Raw genomic sequence first — 24,221 nt, 5'->3', positions numbered from 1 at the left:
TCATTTGGCAAGCCTTCTTTTTATCTCCTGAATTCATATTTCTTATCACAGAGTCTTTATAATGTCTGCAGAATCTCAGGATGTGCTGAAATAACAACATGGCAGCAGTAGAGTAGCATCTTCTGTCAGTGAATCAACTGGAATCAAACTCCCTTGTTTGAAGTGGTATTAAATTACAAGAATTTTTAAATACAACAACTTTTCAGAATGTTTTATTTTGCTCAGTGATGAGGAAACAGGTACTAGTGACATTTATGATTTCTATACTTAATAGAATTAGAGTTTTCCATGGGTTTCCAGAAGTACTTTGACCACTCTGAGGGTGCTGGGGGCTATGAGAGTTCTGTGCTTTTATCAGATAAAATGCAGTCCAAGGCCCCTCAGCTTTGGCCAAACCTGGGAGCTCATTTAGAAACGCAAATTCCGGATCCCACCGAAGTTGATGAGGACCTGCACTTTAACAAGTCATCAGGGAATTCACATGCATGGGCAAGTGTGAGAAGCACTGCTACTGTTCATCCAAATGGGATTCATGGGAGTATATTAATTAGCTCCATTCACCTTGTCTTGTTTATCAGGACCTAAGCATAAGCAACTCAGGCTGGTGGAAAGGTAACGTGATGTGGAAAACCAAAACAAAGCACTGCCTTGGGAGTTAGCAGAGCTGCAGTCTAAGCTCCAGCTGCATGACCTTGACCCTTGGATCTTCCCATGTGTAAAATTAACAGATGATACACTGTAAGGTGTTTCTCATTCCGGGAGCTATACACTCATCAAAATAAGTACCGATACAGCTTTTGCAAACACATGAGATTCCCATCAGGAATTTAGAGGAATGGCTCAACTATAATGTATATTCCTCAACATATGCAGACAAATGAAATTAAAAGGCAAGCTTGTTTTGTTGGGGGAAAAAAAACCCCTCTGAAAACCACACATATGTTTTTCACAATACATATTTCCCATTGACTTGTTTGAAGATGCCTCAAGAAACTGGGCTTAATGTTACAGAGTCCTGTCTATCATCTACTTTATATGTATTCAGGATTGAAACTCAAGCACTTTCATTTTCGCACTCAGTTTCTGGAAGAGACAGGGAATGACTGGGGAAGTGGGTGGCTGCTATGAATAATTCTTACCGCTTCCTTTGTTCTTGAACACTGAGAAAGACTAGGTTACAGGTGGAAATATGGAAAAATTAAAATCAATTTTGTATTTTGCCCAAGAGTGACACATGTGTTGTTTGAAGGAAAAATACAGCTGAAGTATTTACAAGTAAAGTCTTATGATGTTTGTCACTGACAATAGTAAATTACACTTGAATGCTTGTATGATTGTATGTATGCAGAGAAAAACAATGCAAATGTGGTAAATTCTTAATAACTGATCAATGTACGTGAAAGATGTAAGACGTTATATTGGACTCTATTTGCAATTTTTCTGTAGCTTTGAAATTAAGCCTATGAAAGAAGCTGAGGAAGAAAAAGAATTAACCTAAGCATCTACCAACCCCTATTGGCATTCCTTTTTTTGTAAAAGTTATATATATAAAACATTTATACATATACATATATTATTTTCTGTAATCTTTACATGGTATCAGAAAAGCTTAAAACACAAGGGGGAAACTCCATATATAGAAGATTCCATTAAGTGATACTCCTATATTGTTTACTCTGCCTTTACTTACAGACTTGCTTAATTTTTTTCTTAGGCAAGGTTAAAATAAGGGGGAGGGAGATGGCCTAAAAAGCCATCTCATATCTTCCAGATATTACAAAAATCAAACTAAGCAGTAGGCCCCAAGTGATTTTCATTTTTGTGCTAGCTCTAGTTAATAATGAAAAGAATGCAATTACCACTCACAAATATAAATAACCACAGGCTTTTCTTATTCTCCTGCAAGGAGAGGGACACAACAGATGCTATAAAAATCACTCTCCACCCGCCCACGTCTTCTGCAAGTGCAATGGTCTTGTGCACCATAAGAAGAAAAAAAGCATAAAAGGGCAAAGTTGTAGCAAAGCAGTTCCTTTGTTTCACAATTCCTTCTCCATGTATTATATGCAATCTCATCAAATTTAAAACAATTTAGAAGCTGCCTGCATTTCCAATATAATTATCCTGCTTTGTAGGAAATCTCAAACTGGAATACAAGCAACAGAGTCCTGTGCCAGCTGATGAAGGAGACACTCCTGCAGTCCTTCCAGACGTTAGCCAGCAGGAATGCTCTGAGAATTAAAAAATCTACCTGTAATGAACAGGAGATTTTAACACAGTCACAGATCTTACTTGTTTTTAATAATCTGGCTTTGTGTAAATGTACCAAATTTGATAAATTATTTTCTCTACCTTGAGCTGAAAAGATTTTATGAACTTATTACTTTAAATTTTTATAAAAGAATAATAGTCATTAAAGTTTTTTAAAGTACAGTATAAAAGGGAGGGTCAAATAACAGAGTTAAAACTTTTTTTCAAATAGGTTTGGTACTGAGGTACATCTGCTACGCTGCTTCCAATTTAGCTTGCTGCAAATGTGCTTGGGAAAGCAGCAGAGGACAACCAAAATGCCTGGACTCCTACACCCACATGGGAGACCTGGAGGAAGCTCCTGGCTCTAGCCTGACCGAGCCCCTGCCTACACAGCACTTGAGGACTGAAGCAATGGATTGAAGATATCTCTCCCCTTTTAGCTGCCTTTCAAAACAAAAAATCTTTTTTTGTGTGTGCCTACACAAATAGAAATATTTAAGAAATATTTAATATTTAATTGTAATGTACATTTGTATTTTTATAGAAAATTTGCATAAGGTAAAGAAACTCATATTCTTAGTTTGCTTAAGGGGTTTTAATTATTTTTAAAAGAAACATCTGGATACAAAGAAGGTGGCTGATAGTTCCCCTTTTTGTATAATGACCTTTTGGCTATAAAACAAACATACATTTGCATATTTTCTGTGAGGGCTTATTTAAAATTCTTACTACTTAATTTTTTTTCACCAATGAAGCCATTCATGTTGAATCTGGAGTTTTCTATGTGAGAGGCTTTAATTAATGAATAAATTTAAGAAAATGTTTTATTTATTTTTGAAAGAGTTACTGAGGGAGAGAGAGAGGGAGATCTTGCATTTGTTGGCTTATTCCCCAAACTGCAGCAGTGGTCAGGGCTGGTTCAAAGGAGCCTGAATCCATCTAGGTCCACCACTTGGTTGGTTGGGGCTAAAGCACTTTGGTCATCTTCTGTTGCTTTCTCAGGCACATTAGCAGAAAGCTGGATGGAAGTGGAGCAGCTGGGACTCAAACAGGAGCTCATATGGGATGTTGGTATCTCAAGTGGCAGCTTAACATACTGTGCTGCAACACTGGCCCTTAAATTTTATTTATACATATTAAATGAATCAGATCTTGTATTTCTTTTAATATTGATTTTACTCATTTTTCTTTAAGGATGGTCCTACTTTTAACAACTAACAGTACTGCTGAGATATAATCCACATAACAGATAATGTGCCCAGCTAAAAGACATAATACAGAAGCTTTTAGCGTATGCACTATGGTATCCAACTATTACAATCAATACTAGGTATTTTCATCATCACAAACAGACATCTCATACTCTTAGCAGTCATTTCCCATGCTTCCCTACTCCTAACTCGTGGAAACTGCCAGCCTGTGTCTATGCACTGACCTATTCTGGGGATTTCAATGAATGGACTCATACAGCCTTTTGTGACTGGCTTCTTTCACTTATTAACTGATCAGCACTTTATTCCTTTTTTTATAGACATATCACATTTTAAAATTCATTCATTAGTCGATGGAAATTTGCATTGTGTCTACTTTTTAGCTACTATAAATAATGCTGCTATGAATATTCATCTATGAATGTTTTACAGATCTATATTACTCCTTTAAAAAACAAAAAACAAGATTTATTTCTTTGAGACTAGAGAGAGGGAGATCTTCCACCCAATGGCCACCACAGCCAGGTCTTGTCCAGGATGAAGCCAGGCGTCAAGAACTCCAACCAAGTCTTCCACATGGTGACAGACACACAAATAGTTGCACACATTAGCAGGAAACTGGGTTGGAAGTGGAATAGCCAAGACTCAAGCAGGTACTCTAACAGGAGATGTTGGCATTGCAAGCAGGGGCTTAACCCAATATGCTACACCATAAGCCTCAATTTTCCTTTCTTTTGATAATTACCTGGGTGTACAACTATGGGGTTATTTGGGAACTCTACATTTAATCTGAGAAACTGCCAAACTGCTTCTATAAAGTGGCTGCGCCATTTCACATCCCCACCAGTAAGGTGAAGGCCATAATCCCTCTATTCCTCACTAATACCTGTTAATATCCTGTAGACATCCTTAGTGGATATGAAGTGCTCTTTTTGTGGTTTTCATTTCACTTCCCTCATGACTAAAAATGCTAAGCATCTTTTCAAGTGTTTATTTAGTACTGGTTTTAGTAAGCTATTTTAGGAATCTGTTTCAAATAAAATTTTTAATTTAATGACATAAAGTTGACTAGAATACCTTCTTAACTTTTTAACGGTTATAGGATCTTCATAATATTCTCTTTTTGGTTCCAATTATTGGAAAATTGTGTCTACTTTTTCTGGATCTGTTAACTTGGGTTGTTATTTCTTCTTTAGTACACATTTCAAATATTTGAAGATTTTCCTGTGGAAATCTAATTACTTCCAGCTTAATTCCACTGAGGCTACAGAACACACTTTGATTTCCATCGTTTGAAATTTATCAGAACTTGCTTTATGACTTAACTTGTGGCCAATTTCAGAAAATACTCTATTAGAACAGTAAGTAATCTACAGTTGTTGGATACGAAGCTGCTATGGGCTTTTAATATCAGCTGAGCTAAAGGTGACATTCTTGGGTGATAAGAAGTGCTCAACTTTGCTTTTTGACTCATCATAGAGCTATTTGACGCCCACAGTCAAGATTTGCAAGAAACTCCTGATAACTTTCCAAATAGAACATGCTGCCAACTCTAAACATTGTGGAGTTAGAGGCAAACAGAAAAACAAATTTGTTTAAGAACTGAGGTATGCCCATTAATCTTTTCAAGGCTGGAATAAAAGACTGGACTGGATCTCTCATTTTACTTAACGTTTCTTTTCATCTAGTTGAAGAACAGAGTGAAGGGAGAGGAGAGGAAAGATACGGAGGGGAGGGAGAGTAGAGGGAAGTGAAAGGAGAGGGAGAGTGGTCACAACACTCGCTCTTACTGGTTTTTATTCTCTGGACACGGCAAAATCCAACACGCTTTTTTCAAGCCTGTTTTCAAGAAGGAATACAGATTCTTCAAAAAAAGTTTAAAAAGTTTCTCAAATAGAATTCATAATATTGAAACGCCTGATGAAATGTAAAATGAGCTAAGTCACTGTATTTTACGTACAGGGAATAATACTTCATTAGAAAAATGTCAATCCTTGCATGTAATGCAGGCTTTGGGGAATCCCAACTACACTTATTATCTCAGTGATTTTGAGAAATTGCTTTACACATTTCAAGCCTCACTTTCTGTATCTACTCCGTATTAGTTTCTGCTATGAGATGTCAAGGGACCTTCGTCATATAGCACCAAGCACAGTGTGTGGCACTACTCAAACAATTCAGCATTATTATTGCTACTACGACTGCTTCCAATTTTTTGTCCTTCTATCAAAGGGCACAGTTCATATGTATGGCACTGCCCTCTCTTCGATGCATTTTCACTGGTTCCTGGTTGCTTTAATGACAAGGCCAAAACTTATGACCTTCAAGGCTTTCCAGAAATTCAATCCCAATTTTCCCTTAAGGTACCTCTTTCTAAAACAGGAATTAAAAGTGCGGCACAACTTTCTTTTCTTTTTTTTTTTTTTTCCATCTAGCAGGTATCTGTTCTATGAATATGAAAATTCAATACAATTTTATGGGAACTGAATTTTTAAGTCAGATTGCAAACTATAGCTTAAGATATTATAAATATTAAAAAAAATAAATTTGAGAGGCACAGAGACAGAGGACACTCCAACTTGCTGACTCATCTTCCAAATGCCTACAATGGTCTTAGGATGGGGGCCAGAGCTGGAAGCCTGGCAGAAACCCTGTCTCCCAGGATCTCTATGACCAGGAAGTTGGAGCTGGAGGTGAGTACTTAACTCAAGCACAGCAATATGGGATTCAGGTGTCACAGCACTGGGCTAAATGCCCACCCTTGCAAACACCCATGACTGCCCCTCCCTCCCAGATAAATGTCTACAGTAGACTCAACTAATTTCAGGACAAACATTGACTTAAAACCTTTTTTATTTGGCTGATAAGGATACCTGCATCCGAAGCCAAAGACAAGAGTACCTGGCCGAGTTTCAAAGTACTTGGAAGAAAAGGTAAATCAACTGCTGAATACAATGATGAAACTTAACAGCCACGAATGGTGATACTACCATATTGTAAGGCATGGCTAATATTTAAATTCAGGTTATTCTTCCCCTAAATGTTCCTGAAAGAAATAATCTGTCTACCATCAAGAAAAAAAATGCTCGTTAATATAAGGCTATGAAGTTTTCTATTTCATGACGCTTATTGACTAGAAGGTATCTAAGTGACTGCTTCTATTTGGAAATGTAGTCACATGTTTAAGTAAGCAGACAGGATCTGGACAGAAATCAATGATCCTCCTTCCGAATCTTTTCCATTTCCTTAGGTTATCTTGCTAAAAACTGCAAACACATGCTAACAGGGTTTGTGGCTTTATGAATATTCCTGGTTCCGGGGTCAGAAGGGAAGCGGTCCTCAGGGTCCCTACAAACACATACTAACAGGGTCTGTGGTTTTATGAATAGCACAGGTTTCTGGGTTAGGATGAGAAACGGTCATCAGGGCCTGTTGTTTGCCCCCGAGGACAACCAGGTAAGACTTCAGTGAACTTTACAACAGGTCTATTTTCTGAGCAAAGCTTCTGTACGTGTGGGGGGAAAATAAAAAAGAGTGGGTGACAATATAGGTATAGGACAAAAAGAGTAAAAGGAGGCAGAAAAATCAAAGCATTGGGTTCACTGCTCCAGTGAACAATTTAGAATTGAGTTTCTTGGGCACTAAGATTTAGACCTTGATTATAACATGATGACCTCCTTTTATCATAAAAATGACAAATTAAAAAAAAAACTCATTGGACTTCAGTGAACTGCATTAGTTTTCTTGGTTTATATCACATTCAAAGTTACCAATTCCACAGAGAAGCAGTAGAGATTAACAACAACAACAAAGATTTGAGAAATGTAATAGCCACAATGGGAAGACAGTAAGATGTCACCATTAACCTGAAGTAATATGCTTCTTTAAATTCTCATTTCAGCATCAGTTCTGCTGATGGTACAGGCTGAACACGTCATTTTACTGGAACCAGGAATGCTTCTGATTTTGATTTTTTTCAGAGTTTGGATTATCTGCACGTGTATAATGATATCCAAATCTAAATATAAAATTTATATTTCATATGTATCTTTTGAACATAGCCTGGCACTGATTTTATGCAGTATTTTCAGTGAGCTTATGTTTTGACTGCTACCCATCATTGGATCAGGCCAGGAGTGGAATCTTACAACAGTGGAATGATGTGGGCATTCAAAAGTTTTGGAGGGCACAGAAGGTTAAGCCACCACCTGTGGTACCAGCATCCCATATGAGCACTGCAACAAGTTGGGGCTGTATCACTTTGGATTTTGAATTTTCAGAGAAGGGGTTACTCAATTACTATAAATTAATGTATATGCATCTCCTTTCTCCTTAAATCTACAGATCCACCACTTCATTATTTGTGGCCCAAAGCAGGGTTTAAATTTGCCTAGACCTCCAAATGATCAATGAACATGCTACTACTACACATGAAAAGCAATACAGTCAGTATTGTTCCTTAGTGACACAGAAACCACATTCAATGCCAAAGCAAAGGTCACCCTTAAGAGTTGCACTATTCAGACTATTAAAAAGGATAACCTAGACAAACTGGGGTAATGCTCCAAAAAAACTATCCACATTTGCCATCTACACTGTGTAAGTGACCCAAAAGTTCTTCACTGGCTGGCACACACAGCAGTCAGTTGGGGTCACCTCTGGCAAGGTTTCTTTGGGAACCCCCTCCAACCAGATCAATGGACTCAGAACTCAAACCATGGTGAAAACTGCAAGACCTGGGATCTGACTGTGGAGTGCAGTTCCTGAAGACAGTGTGATGGACGGCATGCCCAGATGCCTACGGGGAATACGACAACCAGTTTAATGCAGAGGATATCCAGTACCATGGAAGGCAGAACAAGCTGGATAGTTCTCCCAGCCAGACTTTGACAGTGAGCATCTGGGTGAATGGAGACACTAAGATGGACTATGTCAGCCAACAGACCTTGGAAGGATTTCTTTAACCTTGGAGCAACAAAATCAACAGCATCTGAGAACTATCAAAACCACTTGAGCTGTACTGTCAGAGTATGCTCCATATTGGGACCCTGGGATGACATCAGGTAACCTTCCTCCATTCCTGGGTACTAAGTGGTTGGGCTGCTGGGAGCAACCTTTTCCCCTTCTCTCCAAGCTTTCTTTAGATACTGGAAGACAAAAGGAGATTGGAGGCAGTTACTTAATTCACTTTCCCCCATCCCTAGACCTTCCCCACTCTAATTAGTGGGCCACATGGGCATGCATCCCTCTTGGCTATGTAAACGTCATCAAAAATAAAATGAATGTACTATAAAAGTGAGATATGTTTATTTGGATGCAAAAAATCTTGATATCTTTAGATAACATGTGATTTCCATGAGCTTTTGAAGACCCGTTATAGATATGGATCTCAAAATTTTTCTCACCCAAATAAACTTCAAATACCATTTTCAAAACACATATATATGCAGATATATACGTATATTTCCCACATGCAACATACATATATGTATTTTGCACACACATGCACATATATGCACATGTACATATATGTGCAAATACACACATGTATATGTTATCATTCATATAGATAATTCACACACATGCACATATCAATTGAGGCTGGTGTAGTAGCACAGCAAACTAAACTCCCAACTATGGCACTAGAATCTCATATATGGGTGCTGCTTTGAGTCTCAGATGCTTTACTTTTGATCCAGCTCCCTGCTAATGTTCCCGGGAAGTCAGTGAATGATGGCCCAAGTCCCTAGGCCCCTGCAACCATGTAGGAGACATCGAAGAAGCTACAGGCCCCTGACTTCAGACCAGCCCAACTCCATTCATTGCAGACATTTGGGGAGTGAACCAGATGATGGAATTCTCTCTTTCCTTTGCTCTTTGTCTCTCCTCTAATAAAAATAAATAAAACTTTAAAAAATATTATGATTTTACTACTATGGCTATCCTTATGAGTCAGAGAAATATAATGAAGTGCTTAAGGGAAAACAATGATAAACAATTTGCATAAGAAAGTATACTATATATGTGCTGGGAAAATAAATGGAGGTAAAAATGAAATAAGACTGGCCATCCATTTGTAACTGTTGAAACCAGAAATGAAGACATGGCATTCATTAAACTATTCCTTCAACTCTCAGAAAGGTTTTCAATTTTTGTAATAAAATATTAAGAAGATACAAAATTGAAGCTTAAGTTATTTATTACAGAAACTTCTCTGAACAAAAGTTCCCTTTCCCAGACTTTCAGCTTGTATGGTTATTTAAAAGCAGAGGATGGTACTGAAGAACAAACTAAACAAGGCCAGATCTTTGAGTTTGGATTTTTTTTCCTTGGTGGCAAATATTTGTCAGTTCCTTCCCCAACTGCAGCTTCTTCAGGCACACTGAGTATTTACCAAAACAAGCAAGAGTGTGTGCTTGTGTGGGCAGGATGGCAGGACATCAACTGGATAAAGAAAAACAGGAAGAATGGGTAATGCTGCTTTTGTGAAGACATTCTCCCTAAAACACACACAGGAAGCAAACAACAAACCAATTACTCTATGAGCTATATTCGCCTTCAAATAATTTAAGCCAAGATGGATTATCCATACAGAAAGGCCCACCTAATTTTGCTTTTCAAAATTATTCCATTTATACCTATCTTCTCTTACAATAAAACCTACAAAAAAGTGGGTGGAGGATTATTCTATTATAAATGAATGACAGGAACAATGTCTCATGAATGACATAACAAAACACTAAAGTAAGATATAATTCTTTTCGTTCATGACTGCAGGTTGTGCAGGGAATGAATGCGATGCTGAAAAATGCGATGCTTGCTATCCTTACTCAGGAGTTATAAATACAGCTAAGTTCAAGTGGTGATGTTTTTGCAAAAGAGTCAAGTTATTAATCAGATCCTTTTTCACAGGCATTTATAGAATAAGGTGGAAAACAAACATCACTTTTAAAGTTCAAATAAAGGCACAAAGTAGAAAGTCAAGCTTTAGTGACTAAAAAAGGATGGACATAGCTTTTGACAGCATATCCACTGAAACTTCATACAGGAAGAGCACATCAAAGCGGGGCAGATTGCGAGTGGATACTCCACAGAGCAGTTAAGGCTTTACCATCATTTTCTGTTCACGAGCTTCTGGTGTAATTACAAATTCCAGGCCTCGTTCAGACGCTTGCCAGATTCACTGAAGATTTTTTAAGACATCATTAAGGAACCTTGGCTGCAGCAGTCAGGCTTTTTTTGAGCCCATCATAAATCTTTTTTTGTTTTTAAAAGAAAATTCAAAACAAAGTTGATTTATATTAAGCAGAAGATACTTTTTAAATGGAAATGAGACCAACAAAATCCTTCTTCATTCTTTATCCCTACTCTATCACTGAAAATGCTGAGGCTGCTAAAGCAATGAGCGATGATGCCCTCCAAGGAGGCAGGAAGAAGCCTCCGGGCACACTCAGAATCCGCTGTCAGAGCTATTTGTCTCCTGCGAAGGTACGAGTGAGACCTAGAAGGCCACCGGGAACTGCCTTCTAGCCTTCAGAACAGAACCGATCAGTCTCCCAGCTGCAGAAGGTTCCATTTCTGAGCTGAACACCTGGCATCACAATTCTCACAGGTACACATAGGTATCCTCAAAGGAAGTCTTGCCTGAATGAGGAAAAACATGCTTAATTAAGAGTTACCTGGAACTCATTACCTAGAACCCTCGAGAAACAGGATATGTATCATATTTTCTACTTTTAAAAAGAAAGTAGCAATTTCCAAGACAACAAACTGTCAAATGATTTGCAAAACATAGCCTAAGAAGTGTATGGGTGGAGTCAGCTGACACCTCACAGGAAATAGTGAAGGATGTGGGCTGTCATCAGAAGGCCAGGCCTTTAAGTTGAGTGCTAACACTTGCTCAGACCATGACTTCTCTCTGAACTTTAGTTTCTCCCTCTTTTTCCTGAGGATTGGATTAGATAATACTTAAGGTCTTGACTAGAAAGGTCTTCCAAATATTTTGTTACTTCTTTCTTTCTTTTTTTTTATTTGGAAAGGCAAAGACATGGATGGAGAGAGATCTTCCACCCACTAGTTCACTCCCCCAATGCCCCCAACAGCCAGTGGTAGGCCAAGCTGCCAATTAAAGATAGAACTGGATTCTTGTCTCTTGAGTGAGTGCAAGGGAGCCAAGCATGTGAGCACAGTAGCAGGATGCCAGATGGGAAGCAGAGAAGCTGGTTTTATAACCAGGCATTCCAATATGAGATGTGGTTAACCCAAGCACTGACTTAACCCAACCCCTCACTAGAAAACTGTAATAAGCATTTTTGTTCCTACAGCTTTATATTGTAATCCCAGATGATCAAAATAGATTTCTATTCTTTATACTGTCTCTGAAGAGCCCAGGAAAATAACCACTTAAGAATCACTTATAGTCACTACAGAGTATCAATAAAATCAGTGGAACTGATTATTACCAGTTAGAAATACCTTCAAGAATAAAAAAGACTGAAAGTACTGTGAGTCAACACTAATTATCTAAAAAATTATTTACTCATAATTAGAACTTCTCATCACTTCCATGTCTAAAGCATTCTAAATTTCTACCAGATAGTTATAATTAAGCATCTGATATTATATAACAGCATATACTCTAGAGATAATTGCTCAAAGTAGTATAATTACGACCTCCCTATTCTCATCCCCCTGAATTGGTGATAACATACATGGGAGACCTGTCCTTGGCCTAACCCTTGGTGCTGTGGCATTTGGGGAGTGAACCAAGAGATGGAAGATCTCTCTGGATCTGCTTCTGTTTCTATGTTGTCTTTCTGAATCAATTAAACAAAATTTTAAAGTAATAAAAATAATGCTTAAAATTGTGGTGGGACACAAAGATTAGTTATGCCTCACTGGGTATTGGTGATTTCTCTGCACACCCATCCTAAAAAAAAATGTTTTGTACCTAAACTGATGACACATGTGTTGCTAGAGTTATAAGCCAGTTCAGACCACCTGAAAAACAACCAAGTTCAGCAAAATCATGCTTCAACACTATAAACAGCTAAATACTAAAATGAAAATAGACACGAGATACCTGAATAGTAATCTATAGCCATTTTGAGGTATATAGAACCTGGCTGAATAAAAACCAAAATTGAAATGTCTATGAAGAAGTCACAGGATGTGGTTAAGAACCTGCATTTTCCTATTAACATATCGGTTAATCAATACCATGTCAATTAATGCCATAATATTATAAATTGTTGTTGATGTTATGTTGGGGATTTTAATTGATTGGGATGATACTTTGCCAGCTTTACCTTCAGACCAGAGATGGTCTCACCAAGAAATCATTGAACTCACCAGGATAATAAAATGCTGGACTTAATGCTTGGTAAACACTTCCAATGAAAGAATCTCAACTGAATTTGAACTGTGGTAATGCAACAAGGTGGAGAAATCCACCATGGGGGAAGGGTTCGGGGAGGGGTGGGGGGAATCCCAGTGCCCATAACACTGTATCACATGATGCAATGCAATTAATAAAAAAAATTTTTTAAAAAAACTGTGTAGGATAATAGTTTCAGTATCCCCTTCTATGGTTCATGCATTTAGGGCTTGCTCCTAAAGTCTTATTTTAATGGTTAATAGATTAAAATGAATGGATTAAAGATAAGGATTTGATCTACTTATGGTAACTAGATAGGTAGGCTAGGTGGGACATTTTATGGTCATTGGGAACTTGCCCTCAGATGGTAGTTCTATAAAAAGAGGTTTTTTTTACATGTGCTCCCTGACTTGCTCTGTTTCCTGTCCACCAACCCGCTCTGCATGTCCATCACCCACTGCCCTCATTACAGGCCAGAGTAACGGCAGAACTGGGCATTGGACTGTGGCTCTCCAAAACTATACACGGAAATAAATGTTCTTTCTTCCCACAAATACTTGTTTAGTTATGAAAATCTAACACAAAATACTTTTTGGATTTAAGTCACATTTTAACAAAGAATGCATACTGGCAGGGTTAAAAAAAATCACCAAAAAAAGAAGATGAAAGTTAAAAATGTCTTTAGGAAAGGAAATTCTTCTCTTTCGTTCAGTACTGTGTTACAGGATCTTTGCTTTGGTTATCAGTAATCCTCCATCTTTCAAATGAAGGGAACAGGTCCCAGGCTGTAAGTGTTTCAGACACAGAGCTCATGAAATCATTCAGTAAATAAACACTGACTTGGCAATACATGAACAGGAAGTTTTTTCGGCCTTTTCTGGGGGCATTGTCAGACTAATCATAAAACCAACCAACCAAATAAACTGTAATGACCTACCCAAATGTTAGACGTGCACTACAATTCTAACCTTTAAGCAATGGGCAGGATAGTTCACTGAAGAAATTCAATGGCTTCAGGAGTTTTCCTTTCCTCTTCTGCACTGTGAGTAGCTTTCCTTTGAATGTATGGTAGATACATTTTTTCCCTGAGTCATTTATATATTTTTCAAATTTTATACACTGATAAGCAGTATTACATTGGTAATCAGAGAAAAAAATAACAAAAAGTTAAAACCTCAATATGTTGAAGCATCTGTTAGTACTGTTCCATGGTTAAACCAAAGTTCATTTAAGAAAGACAACGTATAAAGTAACATAGCTATCAAACGCATACTTAAGGCAGTCCCTTAGGTGTGACTTACAATTAAAATATAACAATTATGAATGTCAGTGCTCCAAACAACACAGCTGTTAGCTATCATGAAATAGAAACAGTAAGAGCTACACAAGGTCAAATACACAGAACCAAAGCAGCGGGAGACTATCACAGTTTACTGACACAAAAAAAATAAGAGGCCACTTAACCAATAGTTGACAAGCCACATTATTGTGAATATGTGGGTATTTACTGCAACCTGAAAATTAAACTAAAATAAAACAAAAACTACCAAATACTCATAAAATATCTGAAAATGATTAACATCAAGTTGCAAAAAAAGTTTCAACAAATTTTAGGCAGTAACAATGTAGAAAAGATGCTAATTATAATAACACTGGAAATTTGCAATTAAATTGTTTTTTAAAAAGTCGTTTTACCTAGAAGTTGTAAAACTCTTAAATTCTTGGTCAGAGATAAAACAGGATTGTTTAAATTCACCTATTAAAGCTTTGGCCTTGCATATTGTATGACGGGTATCTCTGTAATTGTCTTAAAGGTTTCTCTTTGAGGGTCCAGTACGGTGCCCTAGCAGCTAAAGTCCTCGCCTTGAACAAGCCGGGATCCCATATGGGCACCGGTTCTAATCCCAGCATCCCTGCTTCCCATCCAACTCCCTGCTTGTGGCCTGCAAAAGCAGTCAAGGACAGCCCAAAGCCTTGGGACCCTGCACCCGTGTGGGAGACCTGGAAAAAGTTCCTGGCTCCTGGCTTCGGATTGGCGTGGTACCAGCCGTTGTTGCGGCTCACTTGGGGACTGATTCTCATCAGATGGAAGATCTTCCTCTCTGTCTCTCCTCCTCTCCGTATATCTGACTTTGTAATAAAACTAAATCTTTAAAAAAAAAAAAAGTTTCTCTGAGAAATGTGACAGCATAGCATACAATTTAGGACAATGGTCCTGGATTCCCTCAAATGTTTCTGAGAAATTTTAGTGAATCAAGAAATTCTAAAAGCAACACTATTGTGCTCACATGCATTCACTGCTTTATAGGTGCATTACAGAAATCAGCTTTTCCAGTCATCATGGACTGTGATTACAATGGCAATGAATATTTAACAGTGTTACTTCATGTTTGAAGTAAAATTTAGCATAACTCCCTGGAGTGTGTTGTTCTTGGAGTTACGGAAAAAAGTAGTCTTACAATAAGCAGATATATTTACTCTACAGTAGAATTTAAAATATAAGCAAGCTTCAAGTATAAAACATGAGAGTTCAAGGAAGTTACAATTTGCCACGGGGTCCCCCAGGAATTGAGGGATACACTTCTCACTTTTCAGTACAAAGAAGCACTTTGGTGAACAGCTCTAAAACCACCTAGCAAAAGTAATTTACAAAAACACTGCTATCAGGTGACCCCAGAGACAGACTAAGCCCTGACCAAAGAACCAGCGCCATTTGTAGAGATGGCTTTCCTAACTGCTCTCATCCAATAACTGGTGTGAACAGTATCCAACCTATGGACCTCCTACCTGAGCGCTGTGAGAATGTAGGGCAGGCACTTACCCTTAGGGAAGAGAGCTTCAAATCGACACCTGTCAGAGGCTGACCATCCAGAACCACATTTGGAGTACCTGATCCACACATAGATTTGACAATAAGGCCCTGCCCTCAGTTACAGTGTAAACAGGATGCAAACTGAGAGTGTTGAGGGAAGGGCTACATGCACTTTGCACATGGAAGGGAGGTGAATTCTTACAGAATGAAGTCAATGGAACATTGTGTTTTCTAGACTTTCAAGTATCTAATACCCTATTTACTGTCACAATATGATGAAGGTGATGATATTCTTCCTATGATCCCTGGAATCTGGAGGGGCTTATGAATACAGAGGTAATACTGACATGTAACTTCTAATACTAGATCTTGGGGCTTATGTAATGGCTCAACTGTCTAACCCTTACCTGCAGGTGCTAGCATCTCAAATGGATGCTGGGTAGTGTCCCACTACTCTGTTTCCCATCCAGCTTCCTGATTTCGGCCTGGGAAAGCAGTGGAGGATGACCCAATGCCTTGGGGTCTTGCATCCACATAGTAAATCTGATACAAATTCCTGGCTACAGACTGGCACAGCTCCAGTCGTGGCAGCCATTTGTGGAATGAACCAGTGGATGGAAAAACCTTTGTCTCTCCTATCTGTAAATCTAGCTTTCCAATCAAAATAAATATATCTTGGGGGGGGGGGGAAGATGAGGTCTTAAGAAGATAATATAGTTGCCACCTGGATTCTCTTCTAGCTCACTTAAGGAAATCACAATGTACTTGGGAGACTGAGGTCACACACACAGTGGGAAACATGTCAAAAGAAGTCCCAGCTGTCACCCAATCACAACCACACAAGATGCCCTGAGCAAGAATCTCTTTGTTGGGACCAATCACCTTGCAAAAACCTGTGGCAAGCATTTGGCACAGGGACTGAGACTCATGACCCTCACAGCCCTATGCAGCAGCATCTCCTGATTCTGGTTTCCTGATAACCAGCATCCTGGGAAAAAGCAGGTGATAGCTCTAATACTTTGATTCTTGTCACCCACCTAGGAGACCTGGTTTGAGTTCTGGGCTCCTGAATTACTCATGGCCTACTATTTGCTGTTGTGGGTACCTAAGGAATGAACTAGCAGATGGAAGATGTCTGTCTCTCTCTGCCTTTCAAATAAATTAAAAACATATATTTTTAAATTTGCAGCTTGCAGAGATTTTAAAAAGTGACTGCTGTTTTTAGTTACTAATTGGGATTTGTTACAAAGCAATACCTAACCAGAATCTACCACATGTCTGTTTTAACCAAATAAACGCTTAGGGCCACCAAAGGACACAGGGTATTAAGATCCACAAAAGTATTTTAATAGTTCTTCCATCTCCTTGTTGATTACTCTTTTTAAGTGGTTTCATCTCTTTTCCATTTGTGGCTTTCTTCTTACTGCAGACGCTGGGCAGGCTCTGCCTCATCTCTGCAATAGTGCTTATTTCCAGGTAGCCAACAGTCATTGTGAAAACCTGTATAATCATCACTGCCACTAATGTCTGCTGGACACTAGGCAGGGAACGCACGACACCCTACGAGCAATGGCGTCTAGGCCAGAACAAACTACCCAGCAGGTTTTATTATTCTGCTGCTCACACACAGACACTGAGGGACTTTTAACAACAGTTAAATAACAGGGAACTCGGGGACCCACTTTCAGAGGTCCCCATCTGTAATGACAGTACATTGGCTCCTTCTGACATAGAACTTCAGGTAGCAATCTCTTCTAGATAAAACCTTTTAAAAATCTCTGCTAGTTGTAAAAAAAAAAATCTCTACTGGTTGTTGGTAGTTAGAATTTCCTACTTAACAGCATGCTCAGAACGTGAAAAGTTAAACAACAAGTTTATAACTTTATACCCAATACACCTGTCTTCAAATAGCACTCACAGTTACACACTGCTTAAGGATGATGGCACCTTCTAGAAATGAATTGGGCAATTTCATCACTGGGCAAACATCATACAGCCTACTTATATTAAGACAGCTATGATGTCAACAGGTGATACAGTCTTACGAGAGCACTTTCATATAGGCGATTCATTACGGACAAAGGTCAGTGTGAAGCATGTGACCACGTGCCGATTAACTGTTCCTGGTAATTTGTGACATTTCAATAACAAAGGCAAAGCTGGACTTCCTGTTTATAAAAATAAAATGAAATGAAAAACAGTACCTTCTAAAATAAGGCCATATAATTAAGAAAAAAACTTCAGGGAAAAAAAAAGAACCTATTCAGCATTGTTTTGAGAGAGAGAGAAAAACCTCTAAAGAAAATTAATCTAATCACTGGCATAAAAGTCTGACACCTTCCTCTAACCTGTGCTATAGATGGAAAAATTATGAAGAAACTGAGGATTGAGAAAGAAGTAAAGCCCTAAATATTAACAACTGTGGCTTGCAATCTATACACAACATCTAGTTAAAATTATTTTGCCCACTTTCCATTTGAAAACATTTATTTATATGTTATTTATTTGTAAGAAACAGTACTCTAATCCACCGGATCAATTCTCAAATGCTTACACTAGCCACAGCTGGGTTGGGGTGAAGTCAAGAGTTGGAGGATAACCTAGGCTTCCTTTGTGGGTGGCCAGAACAAAATTCCTTGAGCCATCATCACTGTCTTCAGAGGACTGCATTAGCGAGAAATTGGAATTAGGAACCCCTTTGATGTAGAATGTGAGCAATCTTAACTGCTAGCTAAAGGCCTGTCCTCCATTTTGCACTAGGTATTCTATAGCACAGTATTTTAGACTGTATATGCATAGCTCCCAACAAATGATTCACTCTCCAGATACCTGTTCAACCCAGGTCTCACATGCAGATGGCAGGAACCCAACTACTCAAACCATCACTCTCCTTGCAGGGTCAGCACCAGAAGGAAGCTGGAGCCAGGAGCTGCAGGTGGGTGTTAAACCCAGGCCCTCTGATAATGGACATGAGCATCTTAACGAATATCTTTTTTTTTCTTTTAAAGATTTTACTTTTTATTTTTATTGGAAATTCAAATATACCAAGAGGAGGAGAGACAGAGAAGAAGATTTCCATCAAGTGGCTGCAATGGCTGGAGCTGTGCTGATCTGAAGCCAGGAGCCAGGAGCCTCTTCTGGGTCTCCCATGTGCATGCAGGGGTCCAAGGCTTTGGGCTGTCCTGGAACGCTTTCCTAGGCCACAGCAGGGAGCTTGATGGGAAGTGGGGCCACTAGGATTAGAACTGGCACCCATATGAGATCCCGGTGCATACAAGGCAAGGGCTTTAGCCACTGGGTTATAGCAACAGGCCCCTTAATTAGTATTTTAGCCTCTAGGCTAATACTAACACCCTGCATTGAACTTTTTAACCAAGGCAAGATAAATCAAGCCAGCAGTTGAGCTTTTTAGAACACTATTTAAGACTTTATAGCAAGCCCATAAGCTAAAGGATTTAATATCACATAAGACCCATCACCAACTTGCAACCTTTGGAAATAAGGAAGGATAAAAAAATAAATAAGCCACTGCTTCTCACTTCCTAACAATGAGAAAATCTTTTCACTTTTAATTCTAATGTATTCTTGCTACGTCCTTCCTCCTGCCTACAAAGTCTACCAAAACAAACCATATGAATACGATTCCTTTTGGGGGCAACCATTCACTCTGAAGAGTGTCCACTAAGTGTGTATCAACAGAACAAGGTTTTCAAGATTTTGAAATAGCTCCGAAATATACAAAATGTCTATCTTTGTCAGAACACAACATATTTTTTTGTTCTTATTTCTCTATAATCAAAATGAAAAGCACAATTGTGATTTAAAACATACGCTGGATTGGAGCTCCTAAGAGATTACATTTCAACTGAAGTGTTGTTATTCACAACACTATTTTGGCATTGCAAGCTCCCAGAGCATAGTGTCACACAGCATGCTGCTGGCTTTTTCTTACATAGCCTCAGCCTTCCCTAGACAGACCTATAAATAAATATGCACCAGGGAAACCCAGGAATACCCAGCATTATTTTATCAAGCAAACAGAAATTCAATTAAATAGGAAATATAAACTATCATCTCCATTCACTGGAAAATAACACAACTAAAAATAGAACACATCTGAATTATCTTGCAAAGCATTATTGTTAACACCAAAATTTCTAACAGTGAGCCACTTTAGATCTTATTAACAATTTTGACATATTTATTTAGGCTTCTAAGAACTTAATAAATACAACTCCTCTTATACACCTTCTTCTGCCGCCCCATCTACAGATAGAAGGAAGGTGGAAGGTACTGCAAGCATCTCAAAAAGTATTCCCTTCTCTTTCTTTTATTTATGTATTGGAAAAGTGGATATACAGAGAGGAAGATCTTTCATTCAATGGTTTGCTCCCCAAGCGGCAACAATGGCTGGAGCTGAGCCAATCCAAAGCCAGGATCCAGGAACTCTTCCGGGTCTCCTACTCAGGTGCAGAGTCCCAAAGCTTTGGGCCGTCCTCGACTGTTTTCCAGGCCACAGCAGGGAGCTGGATAGGAAGCAGGGCTGCTGGGATTAGAATTGGTGCCTATATGGGATCCTGGGCGTGCAAGGCGAGGACTTTAACCACTACACTATCGCGCCTGGCCCTCCCTTCTCTTTCTATGGAAAAAGCCATATGGCTAGATCCAGATTTGGAGGATATTGCTCACCCCTCTCCTTCACTCATTTTGAAAGACAAATGCTAGACCTAAATCAAAATGTTGGCAACAGAACTGCGCTGCTGTAGGGTTACAAAAGATCCACAGAGTTCAGAATTCTGAGTTACAGCTTCTAGTCTAAGTGGTCTGTGATGCACCAGGTACAGAACTGGTGCCACTGTAGGCTGCTGAATCGAGCCACTGTCCCAGTCAGAACCAAAGCCAGCAAGCACCTCTGAGTGTGTGACCAGAAACAGCTGGAGGACCTTGTGGGAAGAAGAAAAACTGATCTTTTGAAGACCTCTCCTCATGCTAGTGTTTTGTTTCGTTTTTTTCAGTTTTCTTCTCCAGTGATCTATAGACCTGTGATATGTTCGCAGCTTGGTGAAGTCTGAGATGCCTGTAACAGGGCACTACCATCGCAGGTTATGATTAGAAACATGAACTTAAGTTCAGAAACCCGGAAGAATTACCAAGACTGGCAAGGTAACAGTCCTTTTCTTGGGTCCAAATTTGATGGAGAATATGAGGGAAGATGTTTTAGCAGGAATTATTTGAAACAGTGAAGTGAAGCTAAGAAGCCTGAAGACAAACTTTACCAAAATGTATCAATCTTTACCTTTGAAGAAGTGACAGGAAGAGCTAATAAAGTGTGCCAAATATGGTTTAATATGACTTTATTCAGGTATTGTACAAAAATGGAGCAGGTTCCCATAAAACAAATTAGAGCTCAAAAACAAATGACTAGACTGCAAAAATAACATAAAAGCAGCATCATAAATCCTTCTAAGTGTCTATATTTAGGCGACATGAAGCTAAAGCTAATTAGTTCTAAACATATCAAAGAAGGCAGAGACATTTTGGAAACATGGTATTATAGCTATTTGATTTTATTAAGTATTAACTAGTATACATGCTCTCAACAAGAAAACTTCAATTACCTAATAATACAAACACTTCATTACCTTGGGGACTAAAACTATATTGTTAACTACTATACCTGTTTCCAAAGTCCCCAACCATTGAAATCCATTCTCAGAACTAATCAGGTCATACAGGAGAAAAAAGTGAAAAACTACAGGCCTCCCCTTTAACTTTTACTCATCTAATATCCCACAATTCCCCCTTACAAGCCTCAAAGAAAAGACAATCATAATCATTCTAGAAAGCACAAACGAACCAATATCAGGCCCCTTAAGACTAGTCTTACTTTCTCACACAGGGAGACATTTTAGACAAAAGATTCAGAGAAACAACCGGACTCGTTCGAACACATCTCAGCCCATTCAGTCTACTACCCAAGGAAGGGATTCAGTAAATATCCAATCTTTACTCTCTTTAGTCCTTACCAAATATGGAAGTTTATTCCAACTACCTGATCCATTGGAACTGCCTGGTCTACTACAAATACCTTGCAAACCAGAAATGTTAGAAAGTTAACAAGCAGGCGCTCAAGCACCAGTCAGTGATGCACGAATGGTGTTGAAGCAAAATACAAAACCATTTTTAAACATGGCTTTCTCTACCCATCTCTTAGCGAAATGAGTGCGGTGTAAAAGTGTCAAACAGGATGCACTCATTGGACTTTATTCAGTGCTAGTTTACATGTGCAGTCATTGACACCGGTCTACTGCCCACACGTTTTCACTACAGTTCCATCACTTCAGGGGCACACTGCAAGTCAGCCACTCGACTGTTTAACAACAAACTGGAGGTACATATTTCAAAGTCAACAACTTTCGAGTAAGGGGTGCACTGAAGGAAGAAGCCAGAATTCCCCCCATAGTCTGACCACACTCCTCAAGTGCAACAGTCTAAGTGCACAATGCCTATTCTGTGGATATCAGCTCAATGCCTATTCTGTGGAAAGCTCCACTGAAGTACCGTGAAGAGAACAAAGACATTCAAGGCAAGGTCTTTGGATCCTCTATGGTTGCCGTTTGTGTCCTAGTGGCCCCACTTGCCATCTGACTCCCTGCTGGTGGCCTAAGGAAGCAGTCCAGGACAGCCCAAAGGCTTGGGACCACACATCTGCATGGGAGACCTGGAGGAAGTTCCTGGCTTCTGGCTTCGGATTGGTTAAATTTCACCTGTTGCAGCCGCTTTGGGGGGTTGGGAGGAAGCAGACCAGAAGACGGAAGATCTTTCTCTCTGTCTCCTTCTCTCTGTAAATCTGATTTTCCAATAAAAATTTAAAAAATCTTTTTAAAAAGTAAGAAATGTGTATAATGAAGAGAAATTTAATTTTCAATGAGGAAAAGATTAATGTAGATTTGAATGGCCAGAGAAGTTTTCTTGAAGGTAGGAGCTTGGATCCAAAAGAACAATAGGTAAAGGTTTGTCTTTCAAACCATGGTTGGTTAACTTTAAATTAAAATAGTTCTATTTTAATTTTATGTTTTCTATTTGTTTAAGCTTTATACTGTTACACTTACAGAAAGTTTATCTTTCTAAGCTTGAGATTAAACTATAGTTCTTGAAAATTCCCAATCTTCCCATTTATAAATTTCTTTTGTGATCTGATTATCTGAAGTTAGCGTGCAAGGATTTGTAAGAGGACAGGCACAAGTTCAGTGATCTGCACAGGAACAAGTGCTGTGGATATAACTTAAATGTTAAAGCTCATTTACTCTGACAGTCCTGTTTCCTGCAGGATTGAACTTAGTGAGAAAACAAAATTTGTGTGCTACCAAATAATAAAATGGTAAGAAATCTGTGAATTAGTAACTAGCATCCCAATGTTTTTGATGGGAAAACTGAGATTCAGTGATGGCACGGAGTTAAGAATTAACACAGCTGGCATTTGACTCAGATATACATTTTATTCTAAACTCATCTTTCATCCGTGCTGTGAGTCAGTTTTAGATGCCGAAACAGTGGCTGCTCACTCTGTGTTGATGTGTTCCAGTACTAACAAACACAAGAGAGGATTAAGATCTACTGAAAAAAAAAAAAAAAAGAAACAACTACTAATGGTAACGAAACTGGGTGCCATCTGCAGAAACCAATGCCACGTCTAATGAAATCATGTCTATGGGTTTATGGATCATGCTATGCCCAAACTTCACTGCAGAGCATAATACTGTATTTAATACAATATTGTTCCCATGCTGTTCCATGGATAACTTCCATGTCCTCAAATAATAAGAAACAGCATGCAGCGAAGATATGCTCTTCTCTTTAGACTTTGCTAAAATGCTCAATACATTCCCATAGCATATACTCGACAAACACCTATTAAGAGTTGCCAAGCAACACTCCCTGGATTTCTATAAAAATCTCCTTTCCAAAAAGATTTTTTTCACCCAAGTGTATGGTTACTTGGACAAGTGATGCTAAGTAAGTGGCTATGTACACATTATAATGCTTTTCTTACAAATTATACCAATTACTGGGTCTTTCTACAGACATAGGTTGGAGAAAAAGTAAGCTTTATTTTAAAGATATGATCCATTATGAGAATTCTACACAAACACTAAAAGTAAATAAAATTTCAGTTCTGGACTACATGCCAACACAAACAAGAGGGTCATTTCAATGTGTCAGATAAATGCCTACTCAACAAGCATGTCTTCCTAGAACATATTTGGATATTTTAAGATTCCATTTCCTCAATCTGTCACTAACTATGACAATCACAGAATGTGTTTGCACATGGGAATACATTTATATTATGAGCATATTTTTTCCCCGCAAGGATTATTTATTTGTTTGGAAGAGTTACAAAGACACAGGAGGAGAGACAAAGAGATTTTCCAATCGCTGGTTCAAACAGCTGCAACAGCCAGGCCGAGGTAGCAGAGACCCACACACCAGGCTATCCCTCATTGTTTCCCCAGGCCGTTAGCAGAGGGCTGGATCAGAAGCAGAGCAGCCAGAATAAGAACTGGAA

At 38.7% G+C, this 24,221-nt stretch overlaps 1 protein-coding gene across 2 annotated transcripts in view; it reads right to left on the bottom strand.

Moving 5' to 3' along the window:
• Window positions 1-24,221, bottom strand: part of MCU (mitochondrial calcium uniporter) — a 152,586-nt gene that overhangs the window by 54,105 nt on the left and 74,260 nt on the right. Inside the window, exon 1 of one of the 2 annotated variants that reach the window (XM_040975929.1) lies at window positions 17,698-17,854. The exons of the other annotated variant lie outside the window; for it this stretch is intronic. Coding sequence (XP_040831863.1) covers window positions 17,698-17,724 — 27 coding nt within the window. The 5' untranslated portion in view covers window positions 17,725-17,854. Of the gene's footprint in view, window positions 1-17,697; window positions 17,855-24,221 lie in introns of those variants that run through there. 2 annotated transcript variants of the gene reach the window in all.

This window comes from Ochotona curzoniae, unplaced genomic scaffold, assembly GCF_017591425.1.
Source record: "Ochotona curzoniae isolate NIBS_2020 unplaced genomic scaffold, NIBS_Ocur_1.0 contig_2692, whole genome shotgun sequence".
In the NCBI taxonomy this organism is placed as follows: domain Eukaryota; kingdom Metazoa; phylum Chordata; class Mammalia; order Lagomorpha; family Ochotonidae; genus Ochotona; species Ochotona curzoniae.
Note: the sequence above shows the minus strand (reverse complement) of the source record. Positions and strands in the feature narration are given on the sequence as shown.